The sequence below is a fragment of the Pituophis catenifer genome, unplaced genomic scaffold, assembly GCF_029215685.1.
Source record: "Pituophis catenifer annectens isolate HBS135680 unplaced genomic scaffold, rPitCat1.0.hap2 SCAF_1, whole genome shotgun sequence".
NCBI lineage: Eukaryota > Metazoa > Chordata > Lepidosauria > Squamata > Colubridae > Pituophis > Pituophis catenifer.
The window spans coordinates 202861913-202877805 of record NW_027256881.1 but is presented as its reverse complement, the minus strand read 5'-3'; the positions used below and the strand labels follow the sequence as shown (position 1 = coordinate 202877805).

The 15893-nt window shown below is 34.3% G+C and overlaps 1 protein-coding gene across 2 annotated transcripts in view; it reads left to right on the top strand.

Moving 5' to 3' along the window:
- PSMD14 (proteasome 26S subunit, non-ATPase 14) overlaps positions 1–15893 on the top strand; it is a 63793-nt gene that overhangs the window by 7512 nt on the left and 40388 nt on the right. The window contains exons 3-4 of one of the 2 annotated variants that reach the window (XM_070956977.1): positions 1283–1358; positions 2932–2984. In XM_070956977.1, the coding sequence (XP_070813078.1) occupies positions 2937–2984 (48 nt within the window). In that variant the 5' untranslated portion in view covers positions 1283–1358; positions 2932–2936. Of the gene's footprint in view, positions 1–1279; positions 1359–2931; positions 2985–15893 lie in introns of both variants that reach the window. The other variant, XM_070956976.1, reaches the window with a different exon arrangement.

The following is a 15893-nucleotide window of genomic DNA, read 5'->3' as shown; positions in this document are numbered from 1 at the left end:
TATTATTTTATTTTATTTGTGTGTGTATTTTATTTGTCTACCAATCAACTGATAAGAGTGCTGGAATTGTGATGCCTTGATGTATCTCAGTGGTTTACAGTTGATTGCTGGACAGTTTCCTCAGGCTTAAATCTTGCAGGGCCTAAGATGGGAGCAGCTCTACTGTGGGGGGAAGCATCACTGGGTGGCACTCTTGCAGTACAGCTGAACCTCTGGGGGGGTGGGGAGTAGATCTTTTTATATACAAGAGAACTGGCACCAAAAGACCTGCTTCCCTTCTCCCAAGCAGGAAAAGCAGGGAGAATGGCTTCCAGTATTTGCTTCCAGTTCTCTAATTTCACAGAGATTGGAGAAGTAATAGCCGAAATCCCACTTACCCCATTTTTCTTTTGGGGAGGGAGTGTTTTTTGTTTTTGGAAAAACGTGTAGAGGTAGTCCTCAACTTATGACCACAATTGAGCCCAAAATTGGTAAGCAAGACAGTTGTTAAGTGAATTTTGCCCCATTTTACATTTTTTTTGCCTCAGTTGTTAAACGAATCATGTGATTGTTAAGTGATTTATTTATTTATTTATTTATTTTTGCTTTAATTTATATGCTGCCCTCAGGGCAGCTTACAATGCGTTAAGCAATAGCCTTCATACTTTTGTATATTTATACAAAGTCAGCTTATTGCCCTAAGTGTAGAGTAGCCCTAGGTGCAATTAAAGATAGATTGGGCTGATATTTTGTGAAGTAGATAGAAAATTAAGAACAGATAGTCCTCAACTCACGACCACAATTGAGTCCAACATTTATGTTGTTAAGTGAGAAATTTGTTAAGTAACTTTTGTCCCATTTTACAACTTTGTTGTAAAATTTTGTTAAGTGAATCACTTAAGTTTTAAATTAATAACACGGTTGTTAAGTGAATCTGGCTTCCCCATTGTCTTTGCTTGTCAGAAGGTTGCAAAAGATGATCCTGGGACACTGCAACTGTCATAAATATGAACCAGTTGTCAAGCATCCAAATGTAAATCACGTGACCATGGGGATGCTGCAACGGTCATAAGTGTAAAAAATGATCACGTCACTTTTTTCAGTGCTGTTGAAACTTCAAGCAGTCACTAAGTGAACTGTTGTAAGTTGAGGACTACCTGTATAGGTTGGGTTGTCTTTTGTTAATAGAACATTCTTATACTGTAAAAGTTTGCTTAGAGTTGAAACAGTGTTTCAGGATATAAAATGAAGGTTTTTTGAACGATATCTTGATTAATTAACTTAATTAACTTGTGTTTAGTAGGAGCTTCACTTTGCATCTAAATTTGGAGACTTCACTAAGAACTGGAAAAACATTATAGAAAAAAGCTGAAAACCAGGTGAGTACAATGTAAAATTAAGTACATGAACTGGTTCGTGGCAGTTCTATTTAAATTGCTCAAAAATGTCATTCTAGCATCAAGGATATTGAGAAGGGCCATGTAAATATTTGTGTATTCAGTCTCAGTTCAGATCATGAGTTATGAAGAAAAATTAACTTTTATTGATTGATCTTTACCAAAATATTCACATTGTATTAATTGGATCCTATATTCACATTGTATTAACTGGATCCTTGATGATGATTTGAGGTAATTAACTTTAATTAAAAGTAATGAGAATTCTTTTGGATTATGCCCTGTGGGCATGATTATAATTCTAATTTTTTTAAAATCTTTAGGGAAACCTTTAGTATTTTTAAGCTTTTGCTTTTGCCTGGCTACAGTTAGACATAATGTGGTAAGACCAGAGACATAGAGAGCAGCATGTAGCTAGAGATAGATATTAACCTAGAACTTCAGGCCATCTTGCTTACTGCATTAAAGTTCATGAAAAGCACTTCATAGCAGCAGTTACATCTTTTGCTCCTAACTGACTCTGCTCAGATGTGCACACAGAGCAGCTTCTGTCCTGTTGTTTCAGAAACATCTCCTAAAGGCTTTGGAAAGCCCTCTTGAATATTGTATTCAGTCTAGGTCACAGGTGGTAACCAGGACCTGCCAGATGTTGGTAAACTACAGCTCCAAGCAATTCTAGCCAATATGGACAATGGTGGAGACTTGGGCTGTTCAAACAATTTGAGTGAAATGCTCCTTTAAATCATTTGCACAGTCTTAGTGAGGAATGCTAGATGTTTTTATTCATCCAGAAGTCGGCACTTGGTGACATGCTAATAGTATTAAAAATGTTTCCAGTCATATTACCATGTTGCATGTTAAATATTTTACTATTAAAGCAATATAACAAACAGCAATGAGATTCATTTTCTTTCCACAGTATTTCATATTTAATGATATATGCAACAACTATGTAGCCCTTAATATTTTAACTAAAGGCATTTAATGTTTACTTTATGGTGTTCTTTTGGTGTAATGAGTTCATTAAAAAAAGCTTTTGATGCTAATTCAGAAATCTAATCTGTTCAGTGTCTTTCACATGCAGTTTTGATGCTAACTGACAAGCTGTAAGTTAATTAGCACAGAACTTACTAATGAGGATGTTAAAAATCTTCACTTTTGAATTATTTTTATATTGATGTGTTCTGGATAAATTGAAGGAAATTAATCTGCTGGTGTTGAGTTTTCTTTGGTTTGCTGTGCAGATGCTTTTTGGGGGTAGGTGGGATCAGAGGAGGAAATAAATGAATTTTGCAATAAAAAAGAGTTAAACAAAAAAGCTTATCTTTTTTAAAACTGGGGATACCCAAAATCAGTACGCTTAAAGTGCAGTTGTTAATTAGTATGGAAGACAGCTTCTTGAATTAATATGTGGTGTTAATTAACAGGAAGTCTGATGTTGTGTTGTAATTACGACCAATATTTTTGACATAATGAGTGACTGAAGGTGAATTTTATGGAGAACAGTTTGGTAAACACATTAGAACCTAGGTATGCTATCTGTTTGTTTCTTTAGGAAATATGGATCGACTTCTACGACTTGGAGGAGGAATGCCTGGTCTAGGACAGGTTAGTATCCAGATTACCAGTAACCTTTTTTGAATTTAGATTACAAACTTAAATCTTGCCCCTCCCTGGAAAAATAACCATTTGAGGAATTACAGAATTACAATTCCAGAAATGGTATGTATAGTAAGTGCAGAAAAGTAAGCATATGTTTTTGATAGATTATCTGTCACATTGTAAAAGAATACCTGCACATTTGCTGTAACAAAACATTGCAGTATCCTCCTTCACCTTAAAGTTTGACACTGACTTTAATTTTCCAAACAGAACTTATATTCGCTCACTTTTATTAAGAAACAAGATCTTTTTATTTGTCATATGCCTGGTTTTCCCCAAAATAAGACATCCCCTGATAATAAACCCAATCAGGCTTTTGAGTACATGGCAATAAGGCCAAGCACTTATTTCAGGGTTCAAAAAAAATATAAGACGGGGTCTTATTTTTGAACAAACACGGTATTATATATTCTGATCCATCAGGTACTGGAAAATTTCACATGATTTTATAAACAAAATCTTCCCCAATTAGTTAGGCAGATGTTATTCTCAAACCGTTTGCATGTGCTCATTTATGCTGTTGCGACAGGGCTGTCACTTCTGCTCTATCACCTCAAAGTGAGATCCCAGATCTGCCCCAAAGTGTTATCCAGCTTTCTGGATCAGGTTTGCAAGAGATTAAAAATCCTCCCACAGGAAGAATATCAGCAATAAAACATAATCACATCATTGGATCCAGTTATGGAATACGCCATCTTTTTCACTCTTGTCATCCAGATTAAGCTTTCTCATTTCTACAGGAATGACAGTTTCAATCATGTTCTTGACTTATCCATATAAACAGTAGTTGAAAAGATTGGGCTGTTGGTCTGAGCTCCAAGCTTGGCAATTTGGTTGCCAATGTTTTCTCACCATTTGAGGAGATATCATCAGTGCGCTTCAAATTGTACTCATCCGTCAGAGCACTGGTCTTTAAATACCTTATATAATGCAAATTAGCGTGGATTTTCTTTTGGTCTGATTTCGGACTGTTTGATTGGCTGGCTGTTGTTACTGAGGCATGATCTTTGGTTTGTTGTTGCTCTGGTTGTTGTTACTAAGATGTGGTCCGACATGGCTCACAAGAAGTCGGACCACATCTCAGTAACAACAACCAGCCATTCAAATAGACCGAAACCAGACCATGACTCAGCAGTATCCAAACAAACAACACTAATTTACATCACACAGACGGTACTTAAAACCAAAGACCATGCCTCAGTAACAACAGCCAGCCAATCAAACAGTCCAAAGTCAGTCCATAACTCAGAAGTAGCCGAACAAACAACATCCACGCTAATTTGCATAACATAAAAAGATATTTAAAGACCAGTGCTCTTGACAGACAAGCACATTCAAGGAGACTGATGATGTCTCCTTGAATGGTGACGAAACATTGGCAACCAAATTGCCAAGCTTGGAGCTCAGCTCAACTACCAACCTGAGCTACTTATATTCAAATACATTTCAGTTGAAAAGATGCCTGTGGATGTTTATACAACTGCTACCCACTGGTTTCAAAACAGGTAAATGAGAACAATTTTATCAAATAGCAGTGTTGACTTTATTAGTGCTATACAGATTACTTACTGTCATTTTTAAATTGATAAATCATTTATAGTTTGCATATTATTTTAAAATACGATCTACAGCAGTAATAAAATTGTAAGAAAGATCATCAGAACTCTTCAACCAACAAGTGCCCTAATGAATACTTTGGTGTATTTTTTAATGTAAATGTAAAATGCCTCAGCAAAACGGATTGTTCAGACAAGATGCTGAAAGGAAAGCAAATTATCTCTCTGTTGTGAAGACATTCCAAATTTAAAGTGCCACCACAGAGAAGGCTTGCTGTTTTGCAAATGCATAATATATTTCTAATACTCAGAACTATCAATGGACTTCTGAATATCTTAATGCATGAGCAAACTTTACAGATGAAGGTATTCTTTTGGCTACCCAATGGCTAAGGAGCTAGATGTAAAACTATTCCTTTTGACTTCATACTGTGAGCTGCATTTATATTTCTCCCTATTTTCAATTATAGACTTTCTGCTTTAATACAAGGTATCTTAGGATACAGACATTATTTTTCTCCCTGAAATTGAATATTTCATAGAATTTTTAAGACTGCGCTATTAGTTTAGGTATTTAGTTTAGGTGATTGTACAACTAATCAAGAGTATAGTGTATTACCCAAAGCAGAGCTTTTCTTTTTAAATTTTATAGCAAGTATTTGCATTTTGCACTTTCTTCCAGGTGCTTCTCAGTGAATACTGTTTAAAAATACATTTTTTAACACTATACAATTGGAACACTTCTCCTGAGCCTCATTCTTTAACACAATAAGAGATTCATAATTATTAAAGTTTTTCTTAGTTAGAAAATTAGGAAAAGAGACACATGCTGAATTTAATATATTAACTGTTACTTTGTTCTTGCAATGCAGCATGGTGTAATGGTTAAGGTGCTAGACTAGGAGTGAGGAAACCCAAGTCGTCGCTTAGGCATGAAAGCCAGATGTGTATCCTTGGGCCAGTCACTTCCAGTTCAGTCCTAATCAGCACACCACTCTGCATAAGATCTTGTTGCATCATGTACTGATAGCTTTCTTGTAAGAACAAGGTAACACAAATAATAAGTAGACTCTGCAATCATACATGACAAATACTAGGGAAAAAGCCTCAACCTTGTGGTTTTTTGTCTTTTGCGCGGATCTATTTTGATAGTGCGGGTTTGTGATAAATAAGTCAACATATTTTTAAAATAAGCAAGGAAATTGGTAGCTTTCAGCCTCCTTTGGTTAAGTAATGACAACATAATTAAAGTAATCAGTCTCATTATGACTGACACCTTTTTATAAGATGGATTGTCCGAGGTGTGAAGCTAGTTCAATTTGTCCAGGAAGGCAGAAATCTAGAGGCAACTTGCATCTAAACATGGAAGACTGAATACTGGTTGCCTGGAGCCTCTGATTGAATGGGAACTGTACTGCCATTCCAAACTGCAAAGCATTAAATCTTTTCAAACAAAAGTAAAGAATTTTGCTGAGTGTTTTCCTCCATACTCTGTTTCATGCTGGTCTGGAGGTTCTCAAATATTTGACGACAGATTTGGAGGTTTACAGACAATAGGAGAAATGGTTTCTTCCAGTTTCAGTTAGTTGAGGCTTCCACTAAAATCAAGTCTTTCCATGAGCATAAACACCTTAGGGGTGCAATCTGCAGTATTTTCTTACATGTAGAATATTATTAATGTATGGAAGTCTGAAATGCAATTGAACAACGGTAGAAACAAGTCTTTGATAACATGGGAGAAAAATCCTGCTACAGAGGTGTTGAAGGTATTTTTTAGACTAAAAGCTGAATAGAAGACTTTTGGAAAATCATGAAATTCTGATGCATCTCTGCTTGTTAATGCCCTATCAGCAAAATAAGACGACTTTCACTAATTGTTTCTGTATCCCCCTGCCTTCTAAAAGCTATTCTGGACAATCAGAGGATTCAACAGGGAAGTGGTGGTGGCATGTAGTTCGGAGAGCCCCAAGAGGAAGGAGAAATTGGGAAAAATGATACCATTTTTCTGTAAGTGGAGATAGATGCTAGAACAAATGCCACTGTTGTAAGAGTCCATATCATGAATATTGTAATAATAAATTGCAATTTATATGTGAAAATAGATTTTGAGTCTCTTTTACCTGCTTATAATCCATGCTTGGATTTGGACTCCATCATCACTTACAGGACTGGACAGGATTGTTAATTTCTGGTATAACTAGATTTCTCTGAGGATTTTTGTACCTTAGTAGATAAACTTGGAAGGTGAGCAGAGTTGGTCTGGTTAGCATTTCTATAGTGGACCAGAATCCCAGGCTCTTGGTTCAACTGGGATTTTGAAAAAAAAAAACAGAAAAACAAAAACAGAAGCCTAGGAAAACCATTGATGCAATCCCGCCAAGGATGGATGCAATCATCAAGAATTGAGCTGAACTTTTTACTTTTTATCTCAAGATTAGATTTAGACATGTGACTGCTGTAATTGGTAGGATTTCAGCAATTTGAAAGTTGCAGTCATTATGCATGCCAGCTATCCTTATATGATGGGACCTCACAGAACTATCAATGATACATAGTCTTTCTATGTTTTAAAAAGATTTCTTTGGGTTAAAAAGATATGCCTGATTGGTTACATTTGAATTGTTTTCTATTATAACAAATTCTCATTCAAATACTTTCTTTACTTTTGAAGGTAAAATGTGTTAATGGCTTTATCTCCCAGAGCATTTTAACATGAGCATTGTATGTATTGTTCCCTGTTTTCCCATACAATTTAGAATACAGTAAATACTGGTGATAATATTTATAATATTTGAAACTTTTCTTAATGAAAAGTAATGCACATTATGTGGGATAAACTTTTATTTGTGTGATGTGTTAAGATTACTCTCTTTTAAGTAGAATATAGGTTGGTTGGTTATAAACTATATATTTTGCCATGATTATACATAATGATTGAATGCATGTCCAATTTAAAGATGAGAATGAGATTTGTATGCCCATGACTGACTTGATTTGAATTTTTAAAATATATTTCTAAATTTAAAAGCACCTTATCTAAAATATTGCATACTGTGTATAATATCGCATAATTATGACAAAAGTCTAGATAAACAATTCCAACATCCAGCATACACCTTTAGAATTAGACCCAAACTACTTTTGAAATTTCCTCGGTTTTTGAAAGCAGTTTAAATTCTTAAGCAAAGAATTCCTATTGTTGCAAAGAAACAAAATAGTATACCTACAATTGTGTAAACTAAAAGAATCTGCACCAGTATAGAAGATTGACGAAAGGTCTAAACATATTAATTAGTACCATTTTCTGCTCTACCTTCTGTTTCAATGAAGCATATAAAAGTCAAAATCTGACCTGTTACATGTTTTTGAGACCACCTGGATATTTTTGTGATACCTTTTGGATTTAGACTAAATATGGATATAGTTTTGCTGTTCCTGGCTATGACACACTACATATTTCTGATTATCAGTTGAAGTACTCTGCATTCAAGCTTTAGAAGTGGGTACCCCCATATCTCTCTTTTCTGTGCCCAAGAAGAAAAGATACATGCCTATGATAAACTATGGTTTGTTGAATTCATAGTTTGCTTTCAGCTGAGTTCCCAGAACATTGATTTTGGATTCCACAGTACATTTGAATGTGACTATTACCTTTTGGAGAAAAGGGTTAACAGTCTTTTAAACTAGTTGATTGCACTTTTTCTGACACCAAAGTGTGTATATTAAGGAAGGTAGGGTATGGGTGAATTTTCAAGAATGTTTTCATGGATTGTATTTTTTTTAAGTTAAAGTTGTAATACTGTACATACACAGTATTCTGCACTATTTTTTTTGCAACAAACATGCAGAAGAGCAAATAATTCTCACTTCCCAAATAGCAGATGTAGATATCCATGCGTGTTCATAACCTTTATAATGAGCATCATTAGAACCATTCTCTTGTTCTTACATTTGCTGGTATCCATAATGTACACAAAGCATGTAAGAGATAGGACATAGCTATACAATTGCAATGTTCTCAGCAATGGTTCAGAATTTACCCATGTTATTTGGTAAATTTAAATTAAGTGTTCTTACTGCATTTCCTCTTCTGAATTTTAAAATGTCATTTCGAGTGCACAATAGCACTGACAGCTGGTGACATGATGACGTGGGTGGGTAAATAACCCAGAGTAACACTGTATACAGCCCTCAAAAAGAGTAACCGAAACGCTAAAAAGTCTGTCCTTCTATACAGAACACTATATCTTGTCATATTTGCTTAGTGCAACTTCAGTTCAGTGCTTTAAATGGTACCCAGGGGGAATAGCTAGAAAGGTAGATCTTTTATTTTAAAAATGAGCATGGAGGAGGGGTGACCTGTCTCTTAGCCGTGTTAGCACTTCTACTGGAAATAAAGAAGCAAGAATTGCAAATAGCTATTTTGTTTGAATAATCGGCTTGCCAATTAGCCATCAAGTGCTTCCATCTGTGAAATTGTTGATCAGATGGGTTGGTTGGGACACTTCCAGATTAGGGCATTGTACATGGCACTTGAAAACTGTCACTTTGAAAGGTTTCAAGTGCTGCACTGCTTGATGCTGTAGAATTGATAAAACCTGTAGCACTTAAAAGACCTGCCACTGATCTAAAAATCTTGTTGAATCTACAACTGGTCTAATATATGTAGATCTTAACCCTGTAATCTAATTTCATTTTGGATTATGTAATAGTGATGCCTTTTAAAAGGACTAAATGTAAGGACTGTTCCTTTTAATATTTCAAGATCAATATAGTAAGGTTGCTTTCAAATACTGCCTTAGGTCTCTCCTTTGAAAGCTTTATGAAGTTTGATATTTCAATAGTCTGATGTATTAGGAATTACTGTAATATCTTTTACTTTGCCATTTATCTGCCTACAGATAAATTTTGTATTTTTATTTAACTGTAGTGACATTTCTAAAGCTGTAACCTTTTATAAATATGATCAGTCAGATTTAAAAGATAGAATAAAAACATATTAAAGAATATTGGTCCACATCTTTTCCTAAATAGTTTCTTGAAAAAAGATATAAATGCAAGATGAGGGGACTTTTTATATTGGTCTTATTATGCTCAGACTGCCCTTTCCTGTTCTGTTCTTTAAGTAAATTTTGAAAACGTGAAGCTGTGAGTAGAAGCCCAGTCTTGCTCCCAAAAAGGAAAAAAGAAGAAAACTTGCTTCTAGCTTACACATTTTTTCCTATGTATTGGGCTAAGCATATTGGGCTATCCTACAAACTACAAATCCACCTTTGAAGATAGGAAAGAATGCCTTTTGCTTGACAAATATGGACTGAATCCCTATCCTAAAGTGTTTTACTATTATATTTAAATTCTTCAGTAATATAACTGAGTTTAAATGTCTTTAAAGTTTCCCCCATGAAATAAAAATAATAGAAATCTGTATAAATATTGAAATGATCCAACAATGAGGCATAGACAACTACTTGCAGCCTTTTTTTCTTTCCAAAAAATATAGCTTTCAATATGGCTTTGCTCAGAGAAGAGTCACCATGTCAACCTGTTTGCATTTCCACTTTTTAAACATTGACTCTTCCCTCTTTGACTGCTGCTCTCTCGGTCATGCATTTTCTCTCAAATAATTTATATAGATTATTATTATTATTTAGATTATTTTAAGTCATAAAATCCAAAACACAGATATAATCAATATTCCACATCCTTTCTCTTGATACTCTTTAAAGCATTGTAAATGTCTGTAACTGTTCTGTTTTTAATGTTCTGATAATCTCATGGATGGAAAATAATTTCTACTGTACCTAAGAAGGAAATCTTACCTTACTATAAAAAAAGATACTTTGTTCCTGTATTGTTTTGGCTTCTTCCATCCTAATTTCTTTCACATGTACTTACGGACTGCTATAACCTTATTTAATCAACTACACAGTTTCTCACTACATTTCATAAAGTAGACTCTTTTATGGTTTGTTACTTAGTAGAGTGCAGATATTAACTAGTATAATCTGTGGGCCTAATTTAATGTTCAAGAAGTAGTCCAGTGTATTCTGGATTGGACTGGACATAGATATTCTGGATCATTGCCAGGAACAGAAATGTAAATTAGAAAAATGATCTTTATTATTCTATACTCTAATATGGAAGGAACATAACTGTCTATATCGCCTTTACTTTTTAGCAGTCTAGAATAAAATTGGCAAGCAGGTTGATGGGAAGGTGATATGTGCAAAATGTCATACAGGTTGATACAATGATTTTTAATCCATGCTAATTTTAAATATATGTAACTATATAGCTGTCTGACTGAGACAAACTGATGAAATTTGCAACAGTAGTAGTCCCTGCAATGAAAAACTGCTAACAAGTTTGTAATGGGCACAATTAAAAATGTTTTGTGCAAAAAGAACAGGTGTTTGTAACAAATTATGATATCTGTTATGGCTGCACTGGAGTTGATTGTTGCTGATTAAGATGGAAGTATAAAGGGTTAATTCACTTTTATAATGCCTTTCATAAAGTGGAGCAGCTTTGAGTCTACAATTTTGGTCATAGTTTGTGATGGTCATTAAGCAGCCTATCATGACTGTGCCCAGTATTATGACCTTTTTTTTTTTTGAATGGTCATTAAGCAAACACAGGTCATTAAGCAAGCCTCCTGTTTGCTATGGAACATTTTTTCCATCTGAAAACTGAAAATAAAGACTGGTTTCCAGTGAAATCATTGTAAATTTCAGTGATTGCAAGACACAGCAAATGGCCGTCATTGAGCACTGGTTGCTGAATACCGAAAATGTAGCCAGATGACCGGGGAGATGGGGTTTGTCAAAAATTTGAGTCTGAAGCCTGTTGTAATGTTAAGGGGTTGCTAAGTGATTGATTATAAGTCAAGGACTACCTGTACACCGGTTAAAAATAGAATCACTGCTCAACATGAGAATCTGGAAGTGGAAATGGAGTGAATCATAAAACAAGGTCATTAAGTAAACACAACAGTCAATAAGGAAGTCCACAGTTCACTATGGAGCACTTTTTTGCCAGAAAAATAAAGTAAACACTGGTTTCTGGCAAAAAAAAAAAAAGTAAATTGCAGCCATGTGATTGCAGGACACAGTGAATAGCCATAAATGAGGGCCAATTGCCGAACAACCAAAATGTGGTCAGGTGAGGAAGGTGGATGTCAGAATTTTGAATCCTATATAACTTTTTTGGAGGTCTGTCATAACCTTAAGCAGTTGCTAAGTGACCATAAGTTGAGGACTACCTGTATACCAGTTAAAATAGAATCAATGCTCAACTTGGGATTGTGAAAGTGAATTATAAAACAAAAATATTTCTACTTTATCCAAAATCTTTCAATAGCTAAAGAAATTGCAACAATGGCCTAATTGAAAAGATCACTCTGATTTCAGGGCAGATCTGTCAGTCGCTCAGTGTTTGCCTTCCTTAACCTTCTGTGATGTTTAACCTAAAGCTCACGAGGTTTAAAAGTATGTAATAGATGAGTTTCACTTACTGGCCATGCACGCCATATCACCAGTATACACAGACTTCAGTCCCAAATCTTTACTTGTTGATCTGAACAAGCCTGAATGGGAGTTCTATGCATGTTCCTTTAAGATGTATAGAGTCTATTGTGCACCTAGGGATCCTGTAAGTCCTGTCTCCAGTTGTGCAGAAATTCTGCTTTCTTTCAAATTTATACTCTGAGACCTCTGATTCAATTGTCACCTGCTTACAGTAAGGCAACACCCAGAGAGTGAATCCAGGTATGCATGAAACTAAAGGAGAAGGACCAGTGTATACAATCCAGCTCTACAGATCAAGAGTCATGGAAAAGGTTATATAACTGGTTGAACATTGCTTGATGAACCTTACAGTGGAGCAGAAGTCTAAGCCTCTTATTTGGCTTACAACTTCACACAAAAGCTGTCAAAATGGTGGTGTTTAGATGTGTTCTACTCCATATATTCATGTTACTAAAATTATTCTTAGGTGGTCCAATTATTAGTAAAAATATAAAGTTACTTAGTTATTTACTTCATTCTGTTTCTCTGCTTTTCCATTCCTAAATCTTATTGTCAATTGTGCCTAATATCTTGAGAAAGATATTTGCAACTTCTGATACAATTAGGCAGAATTGCAGTAACATGTTTCCATTTCCTTTGTTAAAGAAAATCGTTTGTCCCAGACTTCTATTGTAAGTCTGCAGACTGTTGTGCATTTCAGAATACTTGTACCCTTGATTACTTGTACGTCTCCATTTAGTCATGTGTGCCTTAACCATTAGATCATTCACAGATTACTTCTGGTATATAGTGCATAATAAACCGTATACATAATACAATTATTTTTAAGAGGAAAATGCCTCTTTTTGTGCCATCTGAAGTAGCACACACTCTCAATTGTCTGTAGGTGTAACAGCTGAAAATCTGTACTCCAAGAGTTAAGTCAGCATGAAAGAATTCATTTCCACTTTAATGACCTAGCCTTGCTGGGTTAGGACGATGGGGAACATGCTTCTGACTTGCACTCCTATTGCCAATTAACACCTCCTATAACAGGTTGTCTCAGCTAGTCATTGAGGCAGAGGCAGTAGAAGTAGTTTACATGCATCTTGTTTTTCACACTAGTTGTTTAATACTCACAAAATTAAGTATTAAAAGGTTCCTATTTTTATTTTATTGGGTAAGAATAAACATGACAGTGTTGGATAGTTGTACATTTGCTTATGTCTGTTTTGTTGTGTTTATATTTTAAAGGGGTTTTACCTAAAAAGAATGGATGGAAATAATATTGGATCTAGCTATCTAATAATTTTGTTACAGTGGTATCCTTTATAATGACATTTTTAAGACGTAGACCACTTTTTCCACATTTAAAAACTTTTTTTTTTAAATGTAGCACGGTTAAATGAGGAAGATTATTCAGTAGGAGTTTTAAGTGATTTCTAGGTCTGTGGTTCTTTTTGTAGCTGTGGCTTTATTTATTTTCCATCATTTACATTTAAAGAAATGTATGGTGATGTAAAGGGCAGTGCTCTAAAATGACACTTTGATTCATGATAAATCAGCAGGTATTCTAATAACATAATAAAACTGGCTAAATAATTGATACCAGTTCACACTAAGAGAAAGGTGGAGTAATATACCTAAAAGTGTTAACAAATTTGCTAAAAGGCCTGAGTAGATAACACTTTAAGGCGTTAGTTTTATGCTGTTAGAATGGCAAATGCCTTTTTTAACACTTAGTCAACAAGGGCTGCCCAAGGAAAAGTCACAGCTTTTATAGTTGGATTATATTCGAATGCTCATGAAGAAAAGTAATGCCTCATTTTAATCTCACTGGATTGATTGTCTTGATCTTTCTTCTATTAGGTTTTTAGAAACATTGTATATGTATTTTAAAATGCCAAAATGTTTTTTTAATTGTAAAAAGCTACCTTAAATTCTGCATTAGCTAATAAGGAATGGCTAAAAGAAATGATTGATGCAGCTTACAGCTGATGCGATTGCCCTGCAGGCAGGTCAGTTCACTGTCTAACACTTGGTAGACAGTTTAGTCAGAAAGAAGCATCTGTTTCTTTTCTTAAAAAGTATAATCAGGAATGATTTTCCTCACTTGTTTTTGTATGCACTGGATACAAAAGAACTTTTAAAAGCCATAAAGTTGTGTTATTTTATTTTTATGGCTTACTTTAGTTGTAAGTAAACGACCAAATTTAAAGGCTTGCTTCGGTTTTAGTCTTTGGTGATGATGTTAGCACATTGATTCTCTGGGGATTCTCATGCATCTGGTATATCAGCGAAAAGTATATTTACTTTTCATCACCTTTGTAGATCACTGGTTGGAATGGAAAATGACAGGCAGATGTAGTTTGATGTATAATCTTAACAATTTAATATACAAGTGCTGTGCATTTTCATTAATGTTGCCCAATTGTAAATGGGAAGGGAAAGTACACAAGAATCTTTTACAGTTAGTGGCATACAGATGTCAGTGATCTTATACATAGGTACAGAAGATTATAAAATAATCCATCATTCTGGTGAAACTAAGGGTGCCCAATGCATCTTGCTATCTACAGACAGTCATTTTCTGGCCATCGTACTTGATTGGATCAGTATCTGTGTGTTTCTTCTAGTCTCTTAAAAATAATTTGCTGTAAATTACCGTAGTAATTATTACAAAAGTAAAAAATATTTACTTTTGTACTTAGGATGGTAACTAAACAATTTACATGACTGAAGATTTTAAATACAGTTTTGTTTAAATAGATATGCAGAATTTTGCTTCAAAACAGTACCATAATGAATCATATTTGTGTCATTGCTCTGAAAGTATTCATTCTGAAATACCGTAATAATATTCAAAAAAAAGTGTATGATAGGGGTAGCAATTATGCACTCTTATACAAAACACTATATTTTCAAATGAATATGCAAATAGGCTCTATAGCTGAATTGGCACATTTGAGACTAGTTAAAGATAGCAAGCCTAGGATAAAAGAATTGATTCTTAATTGTATCTGAGTAACATATACCAGTGGAATGACAACATGCAATGGAATCGATTCATCCTGAACACCAGATGTATTTTAACTATTGAGAAACCCTCAAGATTAAGCACTATAAGTAAAATGAGAAGTCCTGTTGACCAAATGGCTGTTGGCTTATATCAAATGAAACTATCTAGTTTTTCCTTGTTAATCATAATATTTGGCATAAGATTTTAAATCAACTAATTGAATACAGTATTTGCTATAGAGCACATTAGAGAAATTTGTTTAGGAAGAAGAGGGAATGCTATATAGTTGTATATTAACTTGTGGTTAAATTAAGAAACTTTGTTGACATCAGTGAGGGCAAAGCACTAATATTTAGAAACTCCTAGGGAAAAAGATCTTCTCTAAGCAAATATACAAAATAACAAAATAGTTCAAAAACGGATATTAGCAGAATGAAATATTAGAAGTTACATTCTGTATTTAGTATTATTTTAAATAGTAATATAAGCACCAATTGTGTGATAAATCCAAATTATTTAACAGTAATACTGCTTTTTTTCAAAAATTAATTGAAAATGATGATTGTGTATAAAAGGAGGAAATAGAATTGAGTATTCCAGAGTTCTGAGTGGTAATGTGGAGAGATCAAAATCACTGAAACTTTGTTAGCAAACTTTCTGCCACTAAATTTTATATTTTCTAATATAGTCCTTCCTTATAAAACATTCTTAATAGTTACCTATGCTCTCTATTAATTATTTTCATAATGACTATCATGAAACTTCTGTTTCATTG